Source organism: Oryx dammah, unplaced genomic scaffold, assembly GCF_014754425.2.
Source record: "Oryx dammah isolate SB20612 unplaced genomic scaffold, SCBI_Odam_1.1 HiC_scaffold_8, whole genome shotgun sequence".
Classification (NCBI taxonomy): Eukaryota; Metazoa; Chordata; class Mammalia; order Artiodactyla; family Bovidae; genus Oryx; species Oryx dammah.
The window spans coordinates 5,341,522-5,367,800 of NW_024070192.1; the positions used below are offsets into that span (position 1 = coordinate 5,341,522).

General features: G+C 60.0%; 1 protein-coding gene across 1 annotated transcript in view; it reads right to left on the bottom strand.

Moving 5' to 3' along the window:
- Positions 1–26,279, bottom strand: part of SDK2 (sidekick cell adhesion molecule 2) — a 161,705-nt gene that overhangs the window by 20,307 nt on the left and 115,119 nt on the right. The window contains exons 31-44 of the mRNA XM_040244313.1: positions 25,520–25,635; positions 24,730–24,919; positions 23,317–23,415; positions 21,886–22,080; positions 20,670–20,871; positions 19,656–19,759; positions 19,136–19,206; positions 17,457–17,592; positions 15,841–15,897; positions 14,497–14,598; positions 14,225–14,340; positions 7,549–7,735; positions 4,752–4,889; positions 2,073–2,234 (exon numbers count right to left, since the gene is read on the bottom strand). Coding sequence (XP_040100247.1) covers positions 2,073–2,234; positions 4,752–4,889; positions 7,549–7,735; positions 14,225–14,340; positions 14,497–14,598; positions 15,841–15,897; positions 17,457–17,592; positions 19,136–19,206; positions 19,656–19,759; positions 20,670–20,871; positions 21,886–22,080; positions 23,317–23,415; positions 24,730–24,919; positions 25,520–25,635 — 1,875 coding nt within the window. The remainder of the gene's footprint in view (positions 1–2,072; positions 2,235–4,751; positions 4,890–7,548; positions 7,736–14,224; positions 14,341–14,496; positions 14,599–15,840; positions 15,898–17,456; positions 17,593–19,135; positions 19,207–19,655; positions 19,760–20,669; positions 20,872–21,885; positions 22,081–23,316; positions 23,416–24,729; positions 24,920–25,519; positions 25,636–26,279) is intronic.

Below are 26,279 nucleotides of genomic sequence, written 5' to 3' on the forward strand. Positions count from 1 at the left end.
CTCCTGAGCCTGGCGGCCCACGACCCAGCCCTGCCCACGGCCTCGGAGGGCCTCAGAGCCTGCCTTCCTTCCTTCCTCCCTCCCTTCCCGCACCAGCATCCTGCCCACAGCCCAGGGCAAAGGTGGAGGGCCTGGGGGGTGTGGGATGCTGCCCGAGGCAGGTGTGAGCGGTGGGGTGGGGCTCCCAGGACCCCAGGCTCTCATTCCCTCCAGGGCAGCACCTGGGGTGGAGTGGAGCTGTCATCCAGACTAGAAGCTTCCAGCTCACCGGCAGAGCTGCCCTGGAGGGAAGAGGGTGCCAGGCTGCACGTCCACTGACCCCTCCTCCAGCGGGCGCAGCGCGGCGCTTTCTCTGAGCCTGCTCCTTCACACTTCGTCCCCGCCCCCCTCAACCCCGACACTTCAGGCCTCAGGTTAGAACACCGTGTCCTCCAGGCGGGCCTCTCCAGGCCCCCCGCCCCTGCTCTGTCCCCCTGGTCCCCCGCCAGCTCCCTTCCTGCTTTTGTTTCCCTGGGAAGCGGCTCAGGTGAGAGGCGCCTGCCTGCCTGGGGAGGGGCTGGGGGCAGGTGGAGGGCAGGGCGGGGGTGGGGGGCGCAGCTCCCTGGCAAGCTGCCCGCTGCGGCCCTGCAGGGTGTGTTCCAACCCTGGGAGCCTTGGGAGCCAGCCTGCCCTTCTTCAGAACCAGAGGCGGGACAAAGCGCCCAGTAAGAGAGTGAAGGGTGGCTGCCTGGAACCCCCTCCCGCTGGGCAGCAGAGGCCGCCCGGCCAGGCCACTGCCTCCAAGCTCAGGGAGGCGGGCAAGGAGGATGTGGAGGAGGGGCTTCAGAGGGAGCATGGGGGGGGGGGGTGGTGTGTATATTCCCGGGGGGGGGGGGGGGGGCAGGAATCCAGAGAGTCTGGGAGGCGGCCTCTACATCAGGAGAGGACATCCGGCATGAAAGAGGCCTTGGGGGGCTAAGCCTCAGCCTCAAGAAGAATTCCCCCAGCCTGAGGACGACCCCAGGGAGGGTCACAAAGCCTAGATGAAGCTACTCTTTCCTCTCTGGTCCCCAGTGCGCCCCATCACCCCGGGACCAGCGCACAGGGCCTGGCCTGCCCCCTAACGCTGCCCCTCTGTCCCCTGTCTAGGGAGCATGGGGCCGGCAGGCCTCCCTGGACCCAGTCCCACACTTGCAGACCCCCAGAGCCCTGGTTCTCACAGCAGGTACCAGAGAGCCACTTGGGCTCTTTCGTTCAAATGCACATTCCCAGGGATGCTCGGGCCCCAGGAATCAGCATTATCATGAGAACCCCAGGGGTTCTGACATCAGTGTCTCCTTGAGAAATGCTCTGATGGCACAGGTGGCCCCTGCAGCCCGGCTGGCCCTCCCTCCCAGCTGGCCACCCCACCCCTCCTCTGCCTCAGCTGCCGTCAGAATCCTACGGAATGCTGGTCTCTTTTCCCTCGTGTCCATATAAATGCCGCTCCCCATGCGGTGTTCTGGAATTGCCGCCTTTGTTTATTTTGTTTTTAAATTAAAAAAATTATTTTTAATTAATTTATACGGCTTCACTGGGTCTTAGTTGCGGCAGGCAGGATTTTGATCTCAGCTGTGGCGTGTGAACCCTCAGGTGGGGGCCTGTGCGATCTAGTTCTCTGATCAGGGATGGAACCCCCTGTGTTGGGAGCAAGGGGTCTTAGCCGCTGGACCATCAGGGATGTCCCCCGTTTCAGTGCCCCTCTTCTCCTCCCCGATCCTTCCCCTCAGGCCCACCCCACGGTGCTGCCTTGAAGTACTCGTGGGGCCAAGAGCTCCACCAGAGACCCCGTCTTACTCAACTCTGCACCCCCAGGCATGTTCCGGATGCCCCTTTCTGACACGGAGGGCTGCGTGTGGGGACGGCAGCTCCCACACCCAACCAAGGCTCCCCAGGCATGCTCCGGATGACCCCTTCTGACGTGGGGGGCCGCGTGTGGGGACGGCAGCCCCACACCCACCCAAGGCTCCCCAGGCATGCTCCGGATGACCCCTTCTGACGTGGGGGGCCGCGTGTGGGGACGGCAGCCCCACACCCACCCGAGGCTCCCCTACCTTCTCCAGGGCCTGTGGTGACATTGGCTTCGATCTCAGGCCCGTAGGTGAAGGTCTTGGCTCTGATACGGAACCTGTAGGTCATCCCCTCCGCCAGGTCCTTCACCTTCAGCCACAGGGGGCTGCTGCCCTTCACATCCACCGTCACGATCTTACTGACCCCTGTGGGGAAGCATGTGGCCTGTGAGGGCTGCAGGCCCTGGCTGGGGAGGCTGGCAGGGAGGGAATGGTCAGCGCTGGCCAGGGGCTGCACCCCCTGGAGTCAGGCTGGGACCAGCACCCTTGATCACATGGAGTGTTTCCAAGACCATTCTCAGAACAGAGTCCTGTAGGCTGTCCTCAAAAATACATACATTTATGCTGTCTGCCTGTCCTTTCTTGAGTGAAAAACCACAGCGTCCTTTAGCCTCTGGAGGGAAAAATCAACTATCTCGTTTAATTTAACCATCGTACCTCACACATTGGTTCCCCCAAATCCCATCCCTTAGAAATCACGTTCCAAGGACCATCTTTCAGGAAGTGCTTCAGTAAAGACAGCGCCATCTGGAGTCGGAGGGCACACACGCATGGCTGTACCCACAGCCCAGGACAACCTCAGATCCGGCCCGGCTCCCTCCCTCCACAGTGCCAGCGAGAGCTGGGGGCTCATGCTGGCCCTCCATCAGCTGCACCCACCAGGCTCTTCAGGGCCAAAGCGAGGACGCCACGGCGCCCTGAATCTTAGCTACTAGACAGAGGCTGGGATGGTCGCCAGGAGGTGAGAGTTTGTGCTCTGCGCCTCCCAAGTCAAAGTCCTCCTGACCGTCAGCCTCTCCAGGACCCGGTTTCATCTCCCACACCCACCGAGGAGCTGGTCACCCCAGGAGACAGACTTTGCAGCCAGCAGGCTGGTCTCAGAGCACAGGGCTGGCCCCGGGTTCTCCAGGCACGTCTCCTGCCCTGGCTTCAGTCTGTGCTAATGAATGAGGGTATCAGCAGCATCTTAGGCAGGTGCTATGAGGTGGAAGAAAATAACTGAGCACCTGGCTGGGGGGCGGGAATGAAGTCATGATGGACAGATCGGTGGGTGCTCCAGGGGGGCTTCCCGAAGGGGTCACGAGCCTGTGGGGTCATGGGGTGGATGTGCCCTGAGACCTGGGATGCAGCCCTGGGTACATGCCCTTTGACTTGCCAGAGCAAACCCCTCACTGGCCTGGGTCTTGGTCTTCCCTACAGGGAGCCAGGGGTGCGTCCTTGTTCCCTGCATCCTAGTGAGGCCTGCTTGCTGGCAACCAGAGTCCGGGACTGAGGCGGGAGTGGGGCGCAGGCACACTGCTGGCCCAGCTGGGCACCGTCTCACTGGCCCAAGCAGGCGAAGGGACCACACTTCTCCGGGTGTGGACCCCCAAGGCACACCCTGAGAGCCCGTGTGGCCCTGCGTCTAGCCCCCATGGCCCCTGTCCTCTCCTTTCTGTGGGAGGAACGGCTCCTTTCCTGGGTCCCACACCTGACCACACCCCTGAGGCCCTGCTGGGCCCTGGAACTGGGCACAGGCCTCCCAGGGCACAGTCTCCTTCCTGCCTTTCTGACTCAGCAGCAGTGATTTCAGCTGCGGTGGGGCAGCCCCTCGGGGGCCCGGGAGCTGGGCAGGGTCCTGTCCAGGGCCTGGAGGGAGGGGTAGGGCAGGGGCTGTGAGGAGGGCTCTGAGCGTCGCTCACAGGACCAGGGCTCAGGGCAGCAGGGGGCAACCTGCAGAGCCAGGAGCTGGAGCCGAGGCTCCCAGAGGGCAGCGAAGTGCATTGACCCCCCAGACTCCTGCATTTGCCCAGGAAGAGGCCCCAGAGCTTTGATCAGAATCTCAGAGGGTTCCTGACCCCACGAAAGGTGGAGAAGAACTAACTCGGGGTCAGGCGAATCCCTAAGGCTGGGGGATCATATGTAGGATGGAACCTTGGGGGGTAGCCCATCTTTATTTTTAGTCTTTTTTGTTAAATTTTTATTCTTTAAAAAATATATTTATTTATTGGGCTGTGGGCTGTGATTCATTTGAAAAGATCCTGATGCTGGGAAAGATTGAAGGTGGAGGAGAAGGGGATGACAGAGGATGAGATGGTTGGATGGCATCACCAACTCGATGGACATGAGTTTGAGCAAGCTCCGGGAGTTGGTGAGGGACAGGGAAGCCTGGCGTGCTGCAGTCCGTGGGGTCGCAGAGAGTCAGACTGAGCTGAACGGACAGTCCTTCACTGTGGCATGTAGAATCTTTCAGTTGCTGCAAGTGGCCTCTTAGTTTCGGCGTGTAGGATCTAGTTCCCCGACCAGGGACTGAACCCATGGCCCCTGCACTGGGGGTAGTCTTAACTGCTGGACCCCTAGGGAAGGCCCCTGGTCCGTCTCCATGATCCATCTCGGGACGAGGGATTTTGCCCAGGTGTTTTCCCCTCTTCCCCATTTCTATCCACTGATGGGGAGAACATACTTAACAATTCTCTCCTAGGACTCAGGAGGCCGGGGCTGCTGCTCCAGTTTGCCCTCAACTTGCTGCTGTTTGACCTTGGCCCTGCCCCATCCCTGCTCTGCCTCAGTCTCCATTTTATACTTGGGGAGAGGCTCATCGCTTGGACTCTGCGTAGTGACGATGGAGGGGAACCGTGCAGAGGGTAGGTTTGGGGAGCCCCGCTGGAAGGGGGCCACACTCACCATCCACGGGGGTGCAGGGCTCGTACACCAGCCGGTAGCCCTCCAGGACGCCGTTGGGGAACTCCGGGGCCCCCCAGGACACGTTCACAGAGGTGGTGGTCAGCTCGCTGAACCGGATGGAGCTGGGAGCGCTGGGGGCTGGAGGGAGAGAGCAGAGGGGCTTTGTTTCCTCCCTTCTGGAAGTTCAAAGCCCTGGGTCTGGTTCCAAGGAACCAGCAGGGGCGTGTGGGTCCCTGGACAAACAAGAAAGCTGGGTTTCATGTGAGAGAGGGCGGGAGGGGTCGCTTGAGGGCACCGGGCCCCTCTTCTCCCTCGCTGACATCCTTAGCAGTCTTCCCAATGTCAGGGTCCAAGTACCAGGAGAAAACAGGATTTTGTTTTCAGAAAGTTGGAGAACTCAGGCTTCCTCCTGATAACTGGCCCTGAGAGCAGGACCCCTGGGGTTGCTGCGGTGGAGGCAGGGGGGTGCCAGGTCATGTCCTGGCTTCCCTGGCAGGGGGTGCCTGGGGCTTAGAGCATCAGGTGGGCATTAAACAACCAGCCCTGCCATGGACGTGGCCTCTCTCTTGTCCTGGGGCCCCAGGGATTATGGCCAACAGAGACGACGCTGGCTGAAGCAGCCGGGGCCAGGACCTGTCAACTCTCTGGAAGATGTTTTCTTGGCCTGAGAACCCGACCCTGAAAACATAGGAGGGGAGAGGTCTGAGGGGGAGGACAGAGAGGAAGCATCCAGCCTGTAGCATCCTGAGCTGGCTCCGGGGGGCAGGGGACAGCCAGGCTATTATTGTCCAGCGCCGCCTCCCCACCGAGCTGGGGCTGATCCGGGCCGGCTTCCGCTCGGGCCCCGGGAGGCAGCGTCAGTGAGCCGTCTGTCAAGGGGGGAGGTCAGGTCTGCAGGCCCTTCCTGCCTCCGCTCTGCGCGAGGGACGTGAGGTGGAACACTCCGTTCCGGTGACGGAAGCATCCAGGCTCCCGGGGGTCCGCATCCGGCCAATGACACTGACAGACCGTGGTGGGGCCAGGCAGACAGACCCCCGGGAGCCAGGTGGAGGAAGGAGTGTCCCCGGAGCCAGAGCCGGGCCCCGAGGAGGGCAATACTTGGGAACGGACTCCACGGGGTCTTGCTGTCTCTCTAAGAGAAAGATGATGGACAGAAGGGGGAGCAGCAGCTTGAGAAAGAGGCGAGGTTCAGCCCAAAGGCTTGTATTCAAATCCGCGAGGAGGAAACTCCTCGGCAGGCAAAGGAGGGGACTGAAGCGGTGAAGACAGCCCAGGGCTTGCTCAGATATCCGGGGCTCCAGCCTCTGCTCCCCGCACCAACCAGCGGGGGACCATGGGGGAGGAGCCTCACTTCCCGGGTCACCTGCGCTCATCGTGAAACGGGCCCATCTGGGGGTTCCGACAAGATCAAGTGCATAGTACTTCTGAGAAGGCGCATAAGTGTGTGTTTGTGCTAAGTTGCTTCAGTCGTGTCCGACTCTTTGTGACCCCATGGGCTGTAGCCTGCCAGGCTCCTCTGTCCAAGGGGTTCTCCAGGCAAGAATACTGGAGCAGGTTGCCATGCCCTCCTCCAGGGGATCTTCCGGATGCAGGGGTGGAACCCGCATTAGTTACGTCTCCTGCATTGGCAGGAGGGTCCTTTACCCCTAGTGCCACCTGGGAACAGCAGCTCAAGCGGCAGTGATGCCATCTAGAGGGGTGCCCTGCATGCGTGGGCTGCAGGGCTCACACCTGGCCCGCTCCTCCCCTGCGCTCCCCTGCAGCCTCCTAACGGACCTCCCTGCCCCCATGAGCCTGTCCTCTGTTCAGCAGCCAGAGCCATCTTTCAAAAACATAAGCCAGATCCTGTGGCCCAGCTGCTTACCCTCACCAACAGCTCCCCATCATGCTTAGAATTATTGCCGGACTTCCACCCGAGGCCCCCAGACCCTCTACCCCCTGACTCTCACTCCCGTTCTCTCAAGCCTCCTGGCCTGCGCTCTGGTCTCTTGGCCCCTCCAGCCTCCAGGCCTTAGCACCTGCTGGTCCCTGGGCCCGGAAACCCCCACCTCCAGGACTTCCCGTGACCGGCCTCATCTTCCCACTGAAATCTCAGCCCGGATGTCAGCCGCTCAGCCGGGCCTCTACGGGCCAACCTCTCTGAAGCCATCTGTCCACCCCTTGCCTCCACCCTGAGACCGCCCACAGCCCCTGCCACCTGAGGTTAATTCCTCTAGATGCTTGTAACCAGCTGACTCCCCTGCTAAGAGGAGGGGACCTCACAGGTTCCTTCGCTGTTATGTCCCCCACATCTAGCGCAGCGCAGGCCCAGAGAAGGCGCTCAGTAAGTGAACAGTGGCATGATCAGAGCTGGGGAGATAAAAGCAAGTTGGGTGGGGACGAGGCAGGGAGCAGAAGGGGGCTGGCTGGGCGCGGACTGGCCGTCAGCAAGGAGGGCTTTGGTGGGAAGATGAGGGGAGGAAGGGCTAGATGCGGAGGGCCTGGCCAAGGCTTCCTGGGGATAATGCCTCTCTTCTTCTTCTTCTTTTTTTTGATGTGTTTATTTACACGGCTATGCTGGGTCTTAGCTGTGCCACTCCGGGTCTTTGATCTTTGTTGGGGCACGCAGAATCTTTAGTTGCAGCACGTGGGATCTAGTTCCCTGACCAGGGATCGAACTCAGGCCCCCTGCATTGGGAGCGTGGAGACCCAGCCCCGGTCGCTCAGCTGCTCCTCCCGCCCCTGAGCCCAGGTGCCAGGTGGGCCCCCCTCAGCTCCCCATCCGCCCCTCCCCATCCGGCCCTGGCTTGTCCCCCACCTGCTTGCTGGGTCTGGCCCCGGGTGGGGGTGCTCCGAGGCCCGTCCCCTGCAGCGTTGAAGGCTGCCACGCTGACCACGTAGGTGGTGTAGCCTGTCAGGTTCTTGAGCTTGACGCTGTTCTCGGCCAGGAAAAGCGTTTTCACCCGCTCAGTCAGGTTCCGCCGCTGGGCCTCCCAGAAATAGATCTGTGGGCACAGAGGTGGCAGAGTGAGGGAGACCATGACCCAGCTTTCCCCTGCCCCTGCCTGATCCCAGGGTGTCAGACACACCACCGCTCGAACTATCCACACGCCTGGATGGCAGGTGCGAGTCACCCAGGAAACAGTACTGTTCTTGTCGTTTAGTCCCTCAGTCGTGGCTGACTCTTTGCAACCCCTTGCACTGTACCCTGCCAGGCTCCTCTGTCCATGGGATTTCCCAGGCAAGAATACCGGAGGAGGTTGCCATTTCCTCCTCCAGCGGATCTTCCTGATCCAGGGATCGAACCCACATCGCCTGCATTGGCAGGAGGGTTCTTTACCGCTGAGCCACCTGAGAAGCCTAGGAAATAGTATTTAAGAGCTGCTTTACAAAGCCTTCCAGAACCTTCGTTTTCACAGCCAGTCCTTCAGTCCCTGCTAGACTGTAAACCCCACGAGGGCACAGAGCCCGAGTCTGCTGATGGCAGGCTTGTAGGATTTAGCACAGCCTGGGCACTTAGCCCTCAGAATAGTCACCGTAGGTATAAACCAATTCCGTTCTGAGGATCCGGAGTGCAGGGCAGGTAGACTCCACCCCAGCAAAGAGGCGGGTTCAAGGGCCAGCCTATTGGCGTCACCTGGGCGCTCTCGAGAGGGGCAGGCCCCAGTGAGCCACTGGCACACGGCAGTTTGCACAGCCCGTGGTAGAGGTGGGCACGCCTGGGCTGACCCCAGGGCACTGCTGACTCGGGCAGGTGACTGCCCTGTGCTGCAGCTGTGTCCTCTGCACAGCCGAGGTCAAGGACACACACTTCCTAGGACCAGCGTGATCGAGGGCAAAGAAGGAAAACACACAAGGCTGCAGGCAGTTTTCGTCCAGGAGCACAGCAGGTCCACAGCACTTACAATTACAGGCGACCCTGGCACAGCAAGGATCTGAAGTGCCTGGGTCCACTTCTTCATGGGTTTGCTTTCAACAGATCAGTACAACAGGGTCCGCGATGGGTTGTATCGGCAGATAGGGAGAGCCGTCTGTGAAACAATCCCGAGGATTCCGAGGGAGGGCTCTACTTCATATTAACTCGGGGTTAGGGCTCGCTAAATCCCATGGACGGAGGAGCCTGGTAGGCTACAGTCCATGGGGTCGCTGGGGTCGCTAAGAGTCGGACACACTGAGCGACTTCACTTTCACTTTTCACTTTCATGCATTGGAGAAGGAAATGGCAACCCACTCCAGTGTTCTTGCCTGGAGAATCCCAGGGACGGGGGAGCCTGGTGGGCTGCCGTCTCTGGGGTCGCACAGGCTCGGACACGACTAAAGCGACTTAGCAGCAGCAGCAGCAGCAGGGCTCGCTAGCGGCTAGAGAGGCCGCGCCTCCTTCCCTAGTTTCAGAACTCTGCGACCAGAGCACGCGCAACGCGGGGAGCCCGAGGCCGCGGGGATTAGAGAGCATTTGGCACCACCTGCTGGCCAAAGGCGTTTCTGCATGCTCTGGGCGTCTCAATTTCTCAATTTGCCTGGAGAAAGCTCATAAAAGTGAGAAAAAGCTAATAAAATTGTCCCCACCTGGCATGTGTGAACTGGCAGGTAGGATGCCTCAGTACTATAAAATCCTTGTTTTTTTCCTAACCTCTCCCTTTTTCTTTATTTTTCCAGTCTTCTGACGGGTAGATGTGTGGGAGTTGAGATAGTTTCTCATTGAATCCCTCATTCATGGGTTCAGTGTTTGGAAAGAATAAATGAACCCTCTTGGAGTGGATTCAAGAGAGACGGGGAAGAGGCAAGGGGCACAGACATTTTGGGGGAGGGTTTATGCTAGAAAGGGGCCAACCAGGAAAAATGGCTGAAGCACACATGAGGTCAGGAAGAGGCATTCAAAAGATGGAACATGTTTTAGAGTGAGAGAAGTGAAGGTGCAGGAGAGGCATGCCAGTCGCTGGCATCACGTTCTTGGCACGGGGGAGGGGGTCCAGGACCCACGGACACCTCACATCCATAAATGGGCACCCTCTGCAGGTGGGTCTCGTCGTGAGTGCTGAATCCAGCAGACTTCTGTTAGATGATGATTCGATGACATTTGTGCAAAACAGCCCAAGGACCTGAGCCTTGAGCACCCCAGCAGATGGCATACGGCCAAGTTGCTGTGCGGGCCGGTGGTGGCCAGGTGTCTGCAAAGAAACGGCTCCCCGGAGGGCCCACATCTTTGGCTCCCTTGTGTCTTAAGCACTCAGAATCATGCCTGGCACACCTGTTGGTGATCAATAACTATTTGCTGATGGATAAACACTGTCTGTAGACGGGAACAGGTGCGGGAATGAATTATAGCCACTACTTTCTATCTCTTCTTCTCAATTCCATGCCCGCTTTTTGCAACTGAAGTAGAATCGCTTTACGCCATTGTTAGTTTATGGTGTCCAGCCATGCGGATCAGCTACATGTGAACGTATATCCCCTCCCTCTTGGAGCTCCCTGCCACCGACCCCTTCCCAACCCTCGAGGTCATCACAGACCACGGGGTCCCTGCCCCTTCTGGCTTCATCACAGGCACCAGGCTGGACTTCAGCCTCTGTTAAGTCAGGTCCAAGCCCACACGTCACATAGCTGGCTGTCGCTGGAGGAAAGTCACACTTTCAGTTCATGGGCACGGCCTCGAGTGGCCGGTCACCGTGCTACACCGGTCTGGTCCACCCACTGCAACATCCCACCTCGCGGCTCCACGCATCTCCCCCCATCCCTGCTCCTAGCCGCGCGCCCCTTACAGAGCACCAGAAGCCATCACGGGAGGCTCCGGACGTTCGCTTCGCCACCTGCACCACCTCCCACCCAGTGTCCCTACCTTCTGCCTCCCTCCTGCGGCTAGGGCTGAACTGCCGGCTCCCTACTGCGGTGACCCCACCTTCCTGCGCTAAATCCAGCCCCTGTCACCTCTTCCAGGGTATCACCCACCAGAGCTTCCTCTCGTCCCCGAATCACATCAGCACACACGAGTTATTCCTCCCATCTTAAAACCGCCTCCGTTGACTGTCTTTTTCCAGCCTCTACTCTATTTCATCACTTTTCTCTAAAGCAAAGCTCCTCAAAAGGGATGTCAGTACTGGCTACCTCTCCTCATTCTGTCTTGAACCCACTCCAAGCAGGCATCCCCTGCCCTGAACTCTTATCAGAGTCACCCATGAACTTGGCCTGTTTAATGTAATCATTCAGGGCTCTGGAAACTCCTGTAAAGGGCCAGGTAAGAAATATTTTAGGCTTTGCAGGCCACACGGTCTCTGTTGCACTTTTTCAACTCTGCCTTGTGACTTGAAAGGAGCCAAAGGTGATCTGTAAACTAATGGGTGTGGCTGTGTGCCAATAAAACTTTATTTATAAAAACAAGTTGGGGGCTGGATTAGGCCCATGGGCTGTGGTCTGCCCATCCCTGAATCACTGCCTCCTAGGTCTCTTCTTGCTTGAGCTCTCAGGAGAGTTGGCACATCAGCTTCCTCTCTCCTTCTGAAAGCACAGTCTTCATGTGGCTTTTGAGAATTTGATCACTTGTTTTGGTCCTGGGGCTCAGTTTTCAGACGTCTGGTGTTTTCTATCTAACCATGTCTAATCTCCAGGCTTTTGGTACCATCTGTGCGCTGAAGGCGTTCACCATTCACATCTCCAGCCTGGAACTTCTCCCTTGGACTCTGCACCTGTGTGTCCAGCTCCCTTCAGCGTTTGCCCATGGATATCCAACAAACATCTTGAACCTCTTCCTCTGGCCCCTCCCCCCACCTTCACTGCCTCCTTTCTTCCTGCTCTGTAGCTGGAAGCTCCATTATCCAACTGCTTGGAAATCCTTGTTGCTTTTCCTCCTCTCACATTCCACGTTCAGTTCATCAGCAAATTCTGCTGGCTCTACCCTTCATGTGGAAGCAAGAGCAAACGCTTCTCACAGCTACTGCTTGGTCTAAACCCCCATCACCTGATGTTGCCGCCACCTCTTCATGGTTTTGCAGTTGCCCCGACACAGACTCCCCTCAACTCAGCAGCCAGCACAAGCTTTAAAACCCAAGTCACCCAGAGCTGTCTTCTGTCCCCAAGCCCCCCATGGCTGTCATCTCATTCAGCCAAAGCTCAGAGGGCTCTGGGGGATGCACTCTGTCATGCTGGGTCTCTGTGCTGGGCTTTGTATGCGCCTAGCCCCCACTGACCCCAGGGCCTTTGCTCGTCAGTCCCCTTGTTCAGAATACTCTTCTCTCAGATCCATGCGATTCATACCCGGTTCACCTTCATCTTTGCTCATGTGGCAGCTTCTCATTAAGGCTTCTCCCGAAGACCCTGTTTAAAGTCCCAAACATGCCCCTTAACCTGGTTCACTTACCACCAGCTGGAGCCGCTCTTTGCTTTGCGCGTCACTAGCCTTCCTCCCCTACAGTTTAAGCTCACGCTGTCTCTGATTTAATCTCAGTATCGGGAACACAGCTGGGTACAAAATAACTACTCAATAAACACACGTTCCTGAAAAGGCCGGCTGTACTGACCTGCCTTCCCCCGCACACGTCACAGCTCACCCTGGCGTGACCACTGGCTGGTGGCATGAACACATGGTTGACGTTAAGGTGGACGAGCACGGATGTTAACGCAGGTCTTGCCGCTGTTTAGTCACTCAGTTGTGTCCGACTCTTTGTGATCCCATGGACTGCAGCCTGCCAGGGTCCTCTGTCCATGGGATTCTCCAGGCACGAGTACTGGAGTGGGTTGCCACTTCCTTCTTCAGGGGATCTTCCCAACGCAGGAATCAAACCCTTGTCTCTTGCACTGGCGGGCGGCTTCTATACCACCAGGAAAGCCCCAGTAGAGGTCTGGGAGGCGGCAGGGCTCTTCCCTCGTCAGCCGCCATGCTTGGTTGTGATGTTCCCGAGCGCGTGGGCCTCTGCGGCGTGGTGCACGATGCCCGGGCACCCACACATTTCTGGGGACTGTGCATTAACTGGAGGCATTCCCATCTCCCCAGCCTGGTGTCTGCCAAGCTAGAGCAGGCCCCACCAGGCTCCTTTGTCGTCCCTGGGGAGGCATATGCTAGGGGCGCAATATTTCGTTCTCCCAGCTGGCGCTGCTCAGGAGCGTCATCCATCTTCAAAGCCTTCTTGGCGAGACGTCTCTCCTCGCTCCCGCCTTCTTTACCCCACACAGAGCCAGACTCCTATATATGGGGTCTCCACGAGCCGTGTGACCCAGCAAGGCCCCCACCTTTGTGGAAACTCAGTTTCTGCCTGTGCGACCAGGGCTGAACCAGGAAGCTCCCGGTGGCTCCCACCCTCGCCACCTTGCCACTACACTGAACTGCCCTCTGGAACCACCACCACTGCCAGGAATCAGAGCAGCCCCGGATGCTGGCGTGAGAGCCAGGCTTCAGACGCTGCCCCCGGCTGAGTGTCCAGCCAAGCAGCACATCCTTATTGTTATAACTGTTGCCAGCTCCGCCCGAGGCTGGTGGCTCAGACGGTAAAGAATCTGCCTGCCATGAGGGAGACCTGGGCTGGGAGAATCCCTGGAGGAGGGCACGGCACCCCACTCCAGTGTTCGTGCCTGGAGAATCCACATGGACAGAGGAGCCTGGCCGGCTACAGTCCACGGGGTCACAAAGAGTCGGACACGACTGAGCAGCTAAGAACATCCCAGTGGCTGTGTGCCCAGCGCTTCCTCCCCACCCACTACACGGCGAGGGCCAGCAGACCTGCAGTTTGATGCTCTGCTGCCAGCTTTTTTGGTGACCTCATTGAGCCACAAACTTGGGACTCAGTTTCCTCATCTGTGCAATGGGTAGAATCATTATACTCTACCAGTTTTAGCAGCTTTCAGGCATCTTAAGTGAAAACTGAAATGTTAGTTGCTTAGTCATGTCCAACTCTTTGTGACCGCTGCCAGGGTCCTCTGTCCATGGGATTCTCCAGGCACGAATACTGGAGTGGGTTGCCATTTCCTTCTCCAGGGGATCTTCCCAACCCAGCGATCGAACCTGGGTCTCCTGACTTGCAGGCGGATTCTTTACCATCTGAGCGACCAAGGAAGTTCTAAAGGGCTTAGCAAATACTGGAGATGAATAGAATCCTGTCACGACCTGTCATAACACATGTCATTGTCTAAAAATCTAGAAATAACTTTAAACAGAGATTTCTAAGACCTTGTTGGTGGTTCTTTACTAACTGGCTGTTCAGTTAGCATCCATACTGTAACTAGAGTTGGCCAAATAACCACTTCAAGGGGTCTCACGCAGAAGCTGCAGGAATGGTACAAGCTGGGGTGTGGCCCGAGTTTCTAGCATCTGAGTGCCACCTGCCCCAGGGACACCGGAAGGATGGGTAGCGTTTTGCTCCAGCTGCATGTATTTCAGTGGGTTGGATGCAAACAGCCAAGAGAGTGAGAGTAGACCCGGGACCTCTGCCCCTCACCACACCTGGGTCCCTCCCAAGCCCCGCCGGGCCCTGTGTCCCGGGACCCCTTCCCTGCCCGAGCACTCCTACCTTGTAGCCCTGGATGTCCCCGTTCTGGCTCTCCAGGGGAGGCGGCTCCCACATCACGTCCAGCTGTGTGGCCGTGGTGCCATGGACGGCCACGTTGCGGGGCGCTGCTGTGGGCACTGCGGGGCGAGAGGGGTCCCGAGTGTGCAGGGGCCCCCCCAGGGAGGAGGCGCTGGGCTGGGCTGGGCCCCGAGATCCCAGAACCCCTCCTGCTGCGCTTCTTGGGGCGGAGGAGGGCTGGGGTGGGAGGGGGCTGGAAGCGCAGCTGTGCTCACCTGCCTCCCCGACAAAGACCTCATGCGGGGGGCTGGAGGGCCCCTCACCCACGGCATTGTATACGCTCATGCGGATCTCGTAGCGCCGGTGCTTGTTCAGGTCTGGGGGAGACAGTCAGGGAGGGGCGAGACACAGAGCTCACGTCACAGAGGGTGGAGGCTGCGATGACGCTCCCCTGCGAGCCTGGACCCTGGAGTGCAGGCCCAGGAAAGGACAGGGAACAGCTAGGGGGCGGCTGGCCCCCGGCGGCGGACGCCTTGGCTCATCCCTGGGACCCCGCACAGGATGCGACCATCCCGGACACTTTTAGGACCAAAAGGGCCACTACAAACATTCACGCTGGGACAACAGGTGCGAATCCAAAGTGTCCTGGACACGCCGGGTCACAGGCCACTTCTTTCCTGCCTGTCTTGGGCACCCTGATCACAGGGGTGCCAGGTTCCCAGCACCTCCCCATCCCCCCTGCCCCCCGTCTCCCCGGGGTTGTCTCCCTAAACGAAGTCTCAACATGGGAGCAGGGCTCAGCCTTAGAGAGAGGGGCTTATTGGATGCAAATTTGGTGCTAAGAAGCCCTCTGTTCCTGCTCACTTCGGGGTGTTTCGGGGGAGACACTTAGAAGCTGGGAGAGGGGCCAGTTGCAGGAAAATGGGCCTGACACCTGGGGGGGGTCACTGTGCCTGCTGGGGGGGCTCCTCTTTGCTCCCCCCGACCCAGGTGGGTGTTCTAACCACCCTGACAGCCCTGGGCCTGTGCTCATGAGGAAGGAAGGAGATGAATAACTCATTCTAACGTGGGCCCCTAACGGGAGGCCCCCTGGCTCAAGGCTCTGGGTCTTGGGGAGAACCAAGCACCCTCCGGGATGTTAGGAAAAGAGTGAGGGCGGGGGGCTGGGGCACTGGCTAGGGACCTGTCCTGGTCCCTGGGGGAAGAAGGGGCTCTGCTCACTTCAGGGTGGAACTCGGTGGGCAAGACAGCTGAGCTGACAAGTGCTTCTGATGGACGAGACAGGCGGCAGCAGCGTGAACCCCCATCCATCCAACCAGCGGGACCACCAGGTCCTACCGCGGACCCGGTCACCATCCCCGGCTCCCCAGAGCATAAGACCAAAGCCATTTTCCTTTCTCTTCTGTCCTGATGGATGAGAGCTGGGGCAGACCCTCCCGGGAGACCCCCCGCTTTTCTGTGCATTTCAGGAAAAGTCACGTGTGTGCAGGAAGGCGCCTTTCCTCAAGCAGCCTGAGGTGGGCGTAGCCCTGGGCTGCGGGCCAGCATCCTCGGAGGCCCCTCTCCCCTCCCCATGGGAGGCCTGGCCCGTCGGGGAGCTGCTGTGCAGGGGGACTTACTGTCCAGCTCGTACTGCGTGAGGCTGGGCCGGCTCAGGTTCCGCATGGAGTAGAAAGCTATGGGGTGGGGTCAGGGGGGTGGTCAGGGCAGGGGGTGGGGTGCGGAGGGGGCCGGAGGGAGACAGCAGACAGAGGAGGTTAGTACACACACCCACCGCGCCACAGAGACCCTGATGAGGAGGCGGGATGGGAAGACACACGCAGAGGGAAGGGCCTTCCAGATTCCTGAGTTAGGGGCTGGGGCGGGAGCGGGGTGGGGCAGAGGGGCAGACAGCTCCCAGGACGATGCTGCCCCACCCTGGCGTGCACCCGCTGAAGGTCACAGGGCACCAGGAGTCCCTTGGAGCCCAGTACCCCCAGATGGAGATGGTTCTGAGGGACCCTCTGGGCCCTTGTCTAAAGGCTGAGTTCCTGCCGTGATGGAGCGGTGTCGTTAATTTCCTCATATGAACCAGAAGCCATTTTACTACTAGGAAATATGACTGTATTATACACAGGCCTATAAAATCACAACCACCAGCACATGTCTGCCAAAAGATTAAAAAAAAAAAAAGAATGCAAGCTGTTGGATCAGCTACTTCTGAGTTTTTTTCTATTAATTTTCCTTGGCTCTGCGTTCAATCATCTTGTTGTCTGCTAACACCCTCTGGAAGACAAGGCGCAGAGGGTTTAGGAGAAGGATGGAAGGAAGCGTCAAGACGGATCAAGAGGATCTTAAGCTGCTCCTCCACTCCCACCTGTCTCTGATCTGGTCCCACCGCCCATCCGGGGACTGACTCCTGTGACCCCTGCTCATCCCCAGCATGAATTAGTGGCGGGTGGACCACAGCACGCCATCTCCCAGACTGCCTCCACTCTGTCCCAAGCCTGTTGCCTCGGGGCCACCCTCCCGCTCTCCCCTACGTCTCCGTATTCGCCTCTATTTGGGCCCCCTGCCCCATCACCAGCCATCATCTTCAAGTCCCCGAAGTAACTGTCCTAACTGAAAGCACGGCGCATCCTTCCTTAGCTTGAATGACTCTCTGGGGTTTCTACTTGGCTTCTCGCATCTTCCTTCCAGTTGCAGAGGCAGGCTGGGCTCTGAGGACCCCAGGGCAGAACAGTAACCTCCCCGAGGAACCAGAAGGGGCCAGACTGCTGCCCTTGGGACGCGACCAGGCTTGGCTTTGAGTCATTCCCACCTCAGGCCCTTTGCACATGCCAGGACCCCCCCACCGCCGCTTCTTTAAGGCCTGGAATCATCCATCAGGGCCATCGCCACGGGCAGCCCCTGGGACGTCTTTTCTGACGCCGGCTTTAGGCTCCCCTGGAATATGCCCTTCACAGAGGTCAGGCCATTGGTCTTAGACGCCCCATACCAGGGCTTTCTTCTCCAGCACCTGGCTCCTCCTCCAGCCCGCTAGCTCTGAGAGGGCAGGGACCCTGTCTGTCTTGCTCCCTGGTGTCCCCCGGTGTCCGGGGGCGTGTGAAGTGCTAAGGAAACACGCACTTGGTGACTGAACGGGATGGGCTGAGAGGCGCACACAGGGGAGGGCGGCAGGGTTCCAGGTTAACCAGGTTCCGGGAAGCTGGGAGTTCAGGCTCCGCCCACCCCAACTCCCTCCGCTGTCACTCACAGGTGAGCTCCGCCCACTTGGCCCCTGGGTTGTTGATGCCACGCAGTGTGAAGCCCCTCAGTCCGTCGTAGAGGAGCTCTCGGTAGCGGATCCGGAAGCCCAGGAGGATTCCGTTGATCTTGTCCTCCGACGGCGGCTGCAGGGCAGGGGGTGGGAGGATGGAGCCGGCTGGGCTGGACCGAGGCGGCAAGTCCCCTTCCACTCGGCCCCTCCTTCCTTCCCTCCCTCCCGACACTGCCTCCCGCAGGCATAGAGCAGGGACTGTGTCTGGACCAGGAAAAGGAATCCAAGTGGCACTGAGCAGCTTTAATTTTCCTAGCATTTCCAGCGAGGTTATTCCACCCCTGTAGCATTCTCTGTGAGGCAGGGCATGGCAGGGATCACCACGCCATTCCCACTGAACAGAGCAGAAAAACGAGGCTCAGAGATGGAAAGGAACCTGCCCAAGGTCACAGAGCATCATGGGGGCCCTGAGCACGACTCTGGATGCAGAGCGAGTCTTAAAGTGTCATTCCTTGTCTAGAAACTTCCTCACATGATCACCCACCCTGGCCAAGATCTCTTGGAGTTTCCCAGGAATTAGGGAACTAGGTAGAGCCCCCGCCCTGCTGTTCAGCGAGACCCAGGGCGAGTGTGTCTCCCTGAGCTGCGCCTCTGTGTCTTTATCGTTTTCTCCTTTGCTTTCTGCTCCCGTCCTCAGATGAGCTGGAGAACAGGCTTCTGGAGAAGGTGGAAACTACCTTTTATGACACCTCTTCTAAAAAACCTGCTGCAACAGTTCAGCCTTTTATGAGCTCCTTAATTGCATCCCTGGCTGCATCTGGCACCTCCGTGCTGCTCACTCCATCAGGACAGCCCCACCCTGCTCCAGCCTCCACTGGCTCCTGGTTGCTCGAGGTCATTTTTTCTTTGGGGACTGTCCTCCTCCAGGGGGGTCCTGGGGCTGGGGGAGAGTTGAGGAGGGTCCCTCCTGTTTCCTCCTCAAAGGCTTCCCCTTCAGGGGGTCTGCAGGTGGGCAAAGGTTGGCACCTGCCCCTCTAATCCTGAGAAAAGAAGACACTAGTTCCTGGTTTTGGGGCCCCTGGGGGTGACCTGCTGAGCCCCATGGCTGGACTTCAGGGGGTTGGGGAGGGTCGTGAAGGTACCCAGGGGCAGCCGGCTCTCTGAGAAGTGTCCTGGGTCTTCCTCCGGCCATGTGAGAGGCAGTGCCCACATGAGCAGTGGCTGGGGGTGGGCAGGGATGGAAGGGGGATTCTTCCTGCTCACAGGTCAGAGCCCGGCCTGGGCACAGGAGAGGCACACACACCTGTGTCTGGTCTCTGTTGGGAACCCCTTCACTCAGAGCAGGGCTGGGTTCACGGAGACCCTGGACGCCCCACGCCTGTCCCTGTCCGAGGATTCTGCTGACCTCAGGGCACCTAGGGCCAGCTAGCAGCTGTGTGACCTGGGACTTTCTCATCCCCTCCCTGAGTCTGGGTCCTCATCCACACAAGGGTACGTGGCGGGATCTGATTACGGGGAGAGGAGTAGAGGGTGTGTCCGTGTACATGTGAGCGTGCGTGTCTATGCACGTGGGTATCGTGTTCCAGTCCTGCCAGGGCTGGTGAACTGCTGGTCCGAGCACAGACTGTGACTGAGTCTGCGTGGGACACGGGCCCCTCCCTGCCTGCCGGGCGTACCTGCCATCGGATCAGCACTGAGGTGGTGGTGTGGGGTGTCACCGACACGATGGTGGGCGCTTCGTCGGGGGCTGTGGGGAGAGGTGGGCAGCTGAGCTCTGGGGCCCCTGGGAGGCCATGGGAACCAGGGTCCACTGATGCTGGTCCCGCTTCAGGCACAATCCACCCCCACCACCCACCCCAACTCCTGCGCAAGAAGAGCCAATGTGGATGGGGAGAGGGGCCGGGACCCTGGAGCCTCCCCTCTCTGCCCCCCACGGGCCTCCCCACGCTGACGCGGCTTTCTGGGGTTGGCCGTGAGCTCGGAGATGTGAGGACGCCAGGCTGGCTGAGGGTGCTGAGCCCTGGAGAAGGTCCCTTGGACCCAAACCTCCTTGTGAGCCTGCCCAGGGAGCCAGACCAAGCATCCAGCGGGCCTAGGTCCCTCCATCTTTGGAGGCCCCCTCCCCACAAAGAGAATGCCCAGCACCCAGCAACTGCCCAGGGGACTGAGAGAGAGACCCAAGCAGAGGGCGCTGACCGGCTTGCAGGGTGGTCAGGGGCTCTGACTCCTCGCTGAACTCGCTGTCTCCGATGTCATTGGTTGCCTTCACGCGGAACTTGTAGGACGTGAAGGGCTTGAGCCTGTAGAGGAGTCGGAATAAATGAACGGGGGAGGTGTCCCTCTAGGTCCCCCATCTCTGTTCGTCGTCTCCCCAGGGCAGCCCCGGAGGGTGAGGATCCATTACACAGACAGGAACATGGAGGCTCAGAAGGACGGTCTGCTATGAAGGCAACAACCTGGGGCTTAGGCCAGGCCCTGGGCCCCCGTAGACTGAGCCAGCTCGGGGGGTGGCCTCACCCTTGGTCCCAGCTAGACGCCAGAGGTCCCCAGGTGGAAACGTCCACATATTTCCTACTTCAGAGGGGCCTGCAGGCAGAGTAACCCCACTGGGAGCTGACCCCGCCCCCAAGAACTGCCAGCCTGCTCTTGCACTTAGTAAATTCAGGAGGGGCTGAGGGTCTCAAGAGTTAACCAGCACTTCATCTCCATAAGGCTCATTTCCTCTCCAGGCAAATGGCTTCCTTTTTGATTTATTGGGGGTGCGGTGGGGGGTGGGGAGGAGAACAGTATTGCTCAAAACTCTCGGTCACGTCAACTGGAATATTAAAAATACATCCCAGTAGGAATTAAATTGAAGGCAGGATTTCGGAGCGGAGCTCCACTCCCCTATTAAAGATGGAGAAGGAGATGCCGGCTGGCTGGCGGGATCCAGCTAATGAAGAGTGGCCAGCCTCTCTCGAAGGGGGAGCTTCTAGACTCCAGAAATAGATAATTAAGAGGCAGCCCTAACAAGGCTCCAGGGAGGGTGGGGAGGGAGGTTCGGACACAGCTGGAGGGGATGTGTGTGGATGGGGAGGGGTCTGGGGCATGGGGGCTATGGAAGCCATGTGGGGCTGGGCTCCGGGCCCCCAGGAGCCCCTCCAAGGGTGGTGCGGCCCTGACTGGGCGGGGCAGGGTGGAGAGGCTGGCGGCCAGACCGCGGGGCCTCACCGGTCCACGAGGAAGGTGGAGGCGTTGTGGCTCACGGAGGCTGAGTGCAGCGCCCACCGGCCGCTGGGCAGCTCGCGAGTCTGGACGGTGTAGTAGCGCACGGGGGACAGCCCGTCGCTGCCCGGCTCCCAGGACAGCAGCACGCTGCGTGCCTTCACGTCCTCCTGCTGCACCACCGGCTTGCTGGGGGGCTGCGGGCGGTCTGGGGGGTGCACGGAGCGGGGGGCGAGCGGGTGAGCACGCGGCAGGGGGGATAAGAGATGCACGTTCTTGCCCACCCCCCCAGCCCACTTCCACGCACAGCGGAACCGACAGTCAGCACCGGGGCTCCTGGTCAGCGGTGGTCCCCCGGCTAGGAGAGGCCTGGGTGTCTGGGAATTCACCCCACCCGCCCCCCAGGGCTGACAGTGAGAGGTGTGGCCATCGGCTCCTTTGCCCCGTGTCTGCACGGGGCTGCGATGGGACCTAGGCTGGCCCTGATGGAGCGGGGCTGAGCCCACGTTCTCTCCACGGGACTCGGCGTGTCCGCCGCCCGTGCGTGGTCCCCTCTCGTGTCCTCACGCCCTGTGGTGGGGGTTCTCTGCACTTCGGCTTTGGGTGGATGGTCTCTGTTGACGGGGCCTGCCCCGCACGCTGTGGGCTGTGTGCCCACACCCACTGGATGCCAGGACACCTTCCTCTCCAGGTATGACAACTCAAAGGCCTCCAGACTTTGCCCAGTGGCCCCCGGGGGGGCCAAGTCACCCTGGTTGAGAACCACTGTCCTTCTGGGTTTTTTCTTCTGGGAACACTGTCCGATAAGTCAGGTTCACAGGGGTCCGGGGATCAGGCCTGCTGCTGGGGAACCCGATCTGGGGTGAGAAGCCGGGTCCAGGCCACAGGGTGAAGGCAGCCGGGGCTCCGGGCTGTGGCCCCGTTTTGTACCCAACTGGACCCCTCTGTCGAGGGGGCAGGGAGTGAGGAGGGAAGTTGGCCTCACCAACCCGCCCTTCGGAAAACCAGTACCGGCTCAGAGCAGGGTCCTGGGAAGGAGACCAGCCCGCCCAGCTCCGGAAGTCTACTGGAGCCCGTGCCAGCCTTGGGGACAGAGAGGGGAGCCCATTCTTCATTCAGGACCAGGACAAGAGACTCACAGCTTGTCACTGGCCCACCCCTGGTGGGGCACCAAGAAAGGGGGTGAGTGCCTGACCCCTCCCAGGCCCCAGGGGATGGTTACCTCTCTTCTCGGTGGTTACCACCAAGGCCTCGGCAGCCTCTCCCCAGCCTTTGCGGGTCTGGGCCGTTATGCGGAACAGGTAGACAGACTCCGGCTTGAGGCCGGTGGCTGTGAACTGGCGAGCGCTGGGTGCGAGCACCTCCACAGCGGCGGCGTTGGCAGAGGTGGCGTTGAGCCGGTGCGTGATCTGGTATGCTGCGGGGTGGGAAGGGGGGTTGCGGTGCTGGGAGGCAGGGCAGGCTGCCCCCAGGGCCCCAAGCCCGAGGCCACCGCATCTGCCCTTGAGCCACTCTGGGTCGCTCTCACATCCTCAGCTGCCCCCCTGGGGAGTGTGACTCTGGGCGCCTTGGACCGGTGCGACCCACCCCCTACCCAGCCCAGCCCCCAAGGAGGACACTGAGGCTCAGAGAGGCCAGACCCCCTGCCAGGACATGACCGAGCCGGACGTCCAGCCAGCCCAGGTCTTTCTGAGTCCAAGTCTTGTGCCCTCCCCATCTCCACTCTGCAGAGGCGTGACTGTCACCGGGAGGTGCCGGGATTGAGAGCCCTGAACCGGACACAGCTGGTCCAGTCCCCACGTTACAGGTGAGGGGCTGAGGCCGTGGAGGGGAGCAGACGGGCTCAAGTTCACACGGCTGCTGATCTCAACCCTGTACCTCCTCCTGCATGTGTGAGTGTGCGTGTGTGTGTGTGTGTGTGTTAGGGGAGGAGCCTTGGGTATGAAATGATGCTTCCCATCTACAGCGTCCCTGCTGGGGGCCGTGGGCCCCATTTCCCACCTGTGATAGCCCCCCGGGCTGAGCCCGTCAGGGCACCCTGACCTGGCCACACTTAGAAGCCATGGCCGAGGTTTACCAGATGGCCCGTCGCCTGGGGCCCTGGGGTTCTCGGGGCACAGAGCTGATCAATGGTCTCTCCTGCCCCTTTGTGGGAGCACAGAGCTAATCAATGATCCTCAAGAGATCTGAACCTGACCGTGCCCACCAGCTGATAACCTTACAGACAGTTTTTTTTTTTAAAGTTGACGTTTAGTCGATTCACAGTGTTGTGCTGATTTCTGCCGTGCAGCAAAGTGACTCAGTAATACGTGTACACGCACATTCTTTTTATAGTATACTCTTCTATTATGGTTTATCCCAGCGCACTGAACACAGCTCCCCGTGCTCTACAGTAGGGCCTCGCTGTCCATCCATCCTAGGGTTCGCATCTGCTGACCCCAAACTCCCCCTCTCCCCCTCCCCCTCCCCCTGGGCCACCACAAAGCTGTCCTCTGCCAGACTGAGATTTCTAGTGGGAGAAGTCAGAACCTTTCTCGGGGATATGCGAACACTGCCTGGGCTCAGTCTCCCTCCTGCCCACGCAGAATCCGCCTCCTTTGTTTCTTTTACCTCCTGCTTCTGTGGCCCGGGCCCGGGAAGGGGAAGGCCTTACCAAGGATGATGCCATTGGGGGCAGCGGGGGGCTGCCAGACCAGCCGCACCGACGTGGTCCGCACCTCCGGGAACAGGATGCCCACGGGGGGTCCCGGGACTGGGGGGCACAAGGGAGGAGCAGGTGACTGAGCGGCCGCCGCTTGGCCCCCAGACCCACCCTGCTCCCGCAGAACAGCTGGGGCGGGGGGAGGTGGGGGACGACCCATCCCGCTCCCGCAGAGCAGCTCGGGGGAGGCGGGGGACGACCCACTCTGCTCCCGCAGAGCAGCTCGGGGGAGGCAGGGGAAGGGCCGCTTGGCTCAGTGAGCTGTGGGGGAGTGTGTGTCTGCATGTGAGCACGGCGCAAGCACATGTGATCAGGGAGGTTTACATATTATTTGGCAGGAAGTAGAAGGGACCCAGGCTCCAGTCTGGGGGAAAACGGAAATGCCCATCCCGAACCAGCACCACTCTTCTTTCCAGACCTCTGTCTGGAATCCTCAGATCTGGGGCGCCCTGTCCAAACAGCTCCCAGCGTGCTTCCTGGGTCTGTTCCCCGGATCCACCCTCCCCAGGGTGCAGACTTGCCCTTCTGGACCCAGGAATGGCCAATGGGCGGCTGTTTCGGGGCACACATGTGGATGGAGACGGGTACAAGCCAGAGGGGAAGGGGTGAGGAGGGGAGAGAACCAAGGTGACGGGGGCACAGGTTTTTCTGCGCCGCTTCCATCCCACCGAGAATGCCAAGGAAGCTGAGATTTCTAAATTTGAACTTGGCCTTCCAGGTCATTAGGAGGGTATATTTGTCAAGGCGGAAGGATAGAACATATTTAATTTAACACATCATTAGCTTGATTTATCGCTTTCAAGCACAGAGACATATGGTGTTTGGGCTTCCTTTGGCCCTCTCGGCCCGACCCCACCGATGTTTGTGCTGAGCAGCGTGTGAGGATGCGTGTGGGCAGGAAGCGGGGGAAAGGGCCTGTCAGGGCGGCCTCTGATGGGGCGTTTTGCCTCAGAGACAGATGCCTGGAGCTCAACTGGTGTCACTCGTTGGCAAACAGGACCCGTAGGCTTGTGCAAAGGGAAAACCAGGCCTTTCCCTTGCACAGACCTGCACTCGGCCTGAGCCTGCCCCCAGGTGGACAAGGATCAAAAGGGGCGCAGATTCTCTTTTCTTGCCCCAGAGAGGCTGGATCAGACGCCAGAAGGCCCCTGCGCTGTCATCTCTTCCTTAGGGATGAGGTCTGTTGCTAGTCTTCCCTGCAGTGGGCAGGTGGCCCTCAGAGGCCCGCTCCCCCAGGGGAAGCCTGAGGCCACGGTTCCCTTTAGGGAAGAGGGAGACCCCAGGAGGGGCAGGGCTGGGCAGGGGGCGGTGGGGAGTGGAGCACAGCTCCCAGCCTTGCCCAGACCCCTGGGGGTGTGACCTCACCATCGTCCAGGGTCCGCTCCAGGATGGGAGGGTGGCTCGGTCCCCCGTCGCCGATGCGCGTGAAGGCCAGCACCTGGATCTCATACAGCACGTACTTGCCCAGGCCTGTGAGCTGGACGCTGCGGGAAGAGTTCCCTTCCACCAGCCAGAACCGGGGCGGGGCGTCTGAGTCCTTCTCCTTGTACAGCACCTGTCAGAGCCCAGCACAGGGTCAGGGCCGTGGGCCGGGTTCTGGTCTTCCCAGAACGTCTCCTGTCTCCTCCCCAGGAGCTGGATGGGGGGCGGGGTGAGGATGAGTAGGTGGACCCGGGGCCCCTTGGAGGGGCTTGGTCCCCGGGTTACAAGCTAGTGCTCGGGGCGGGCGGGAGACACAGAGATGTACTAAGCTGCAGAGCTGGAGGTTCCTCGGGGAGCATCCGGCTAGGAAAGCAGGCCCAGAGAGGGGGCCTGACTTGCTCAAGGTCACACAGCCAGGAGCCGCAGTGCTGGGATGCCTCATGACTTCCAGGCTGGGGCTGTAGGTGCAGGCTTGGGAGGAGTTCTAGAAGATGATGGAAACTGAACCTGGGCCCGTGGGGCTGAGAGTGAGTGGCCCAGTGTGGCCTCCTGGGGCAGGACCCCCAGCCCTCATGGGAAGCTTCCCCACCCGCAAGGGAGACTCCCTGGTTGCCGTGGTGACCTGTGGATGCCAGCAGGCAGATCCCCCGTGTCCAATCTGGAAGGCAGCGTTCTGGGAGCCAGGGGCTCGCCAGGACTGGGTGCCTGGACGGGGAAGCAGGGAGCCCCTCACCTTGTAGCCCAGCACAAGCCCGTTGCGGTCAGCCTCGGGGACCTCGTTCCAGCGCACCAGCATGCTGCTGGAGGTGGTGGCCAGCGCAGACACGTTGGTGGGGCCGGAGGACGGCACTGGGGAAGAGGGAGGGGAGGAGGGGCTCAGGACCCAGTGTGGACCCCGCAGTGGAGGGGTGGAGGGGGTCCAGGGAAGGAACGGGGGCGCGGTCCCCAAACAGCAAACTATACCGCGACCGTGATGCTCTTGGCTCCAGAGCATCACACGTGCTGCTTCTGGCGCAAGGTGAGCCCCCCGTGACCCCCGCTCAGACTCACGACAGGATGAGCCTGCCCTTCCTGCCAGTGCAGCTGCGGGGGTGCGGGTGGGGGGCAGCCCGGTGGGAAGGGAGCCATCATTTAAAGGGCGTCAGGAAGAAGCCACAGGGTACCCGCCACATGCAGACGGATGAGGGCTGCCTGCAGGCTGGGAGCACCTATTCTGTGGGTGTCCCCTTGCCAGGCCCCTGTGAGCGGCTGCTTGTGTTTCTGGAATGTTCTGAGAGCTAACCCAACCTGCTCCCCCTTCCCCTCCCCCACCTCCAATCATGGGGTCTTGCAGGCATCACTGGGGTCAGGGTTAAAGGACACAGAGCCAGGTATCTCCTCCTGGGAACCTGTCCCCCTAACTTGGGAAGCAGTGCAGGGAAGGATCAGGTACTAGAGACATATACACACACAGAGAAACTACACATACACGCAAACACACACACACGCATACA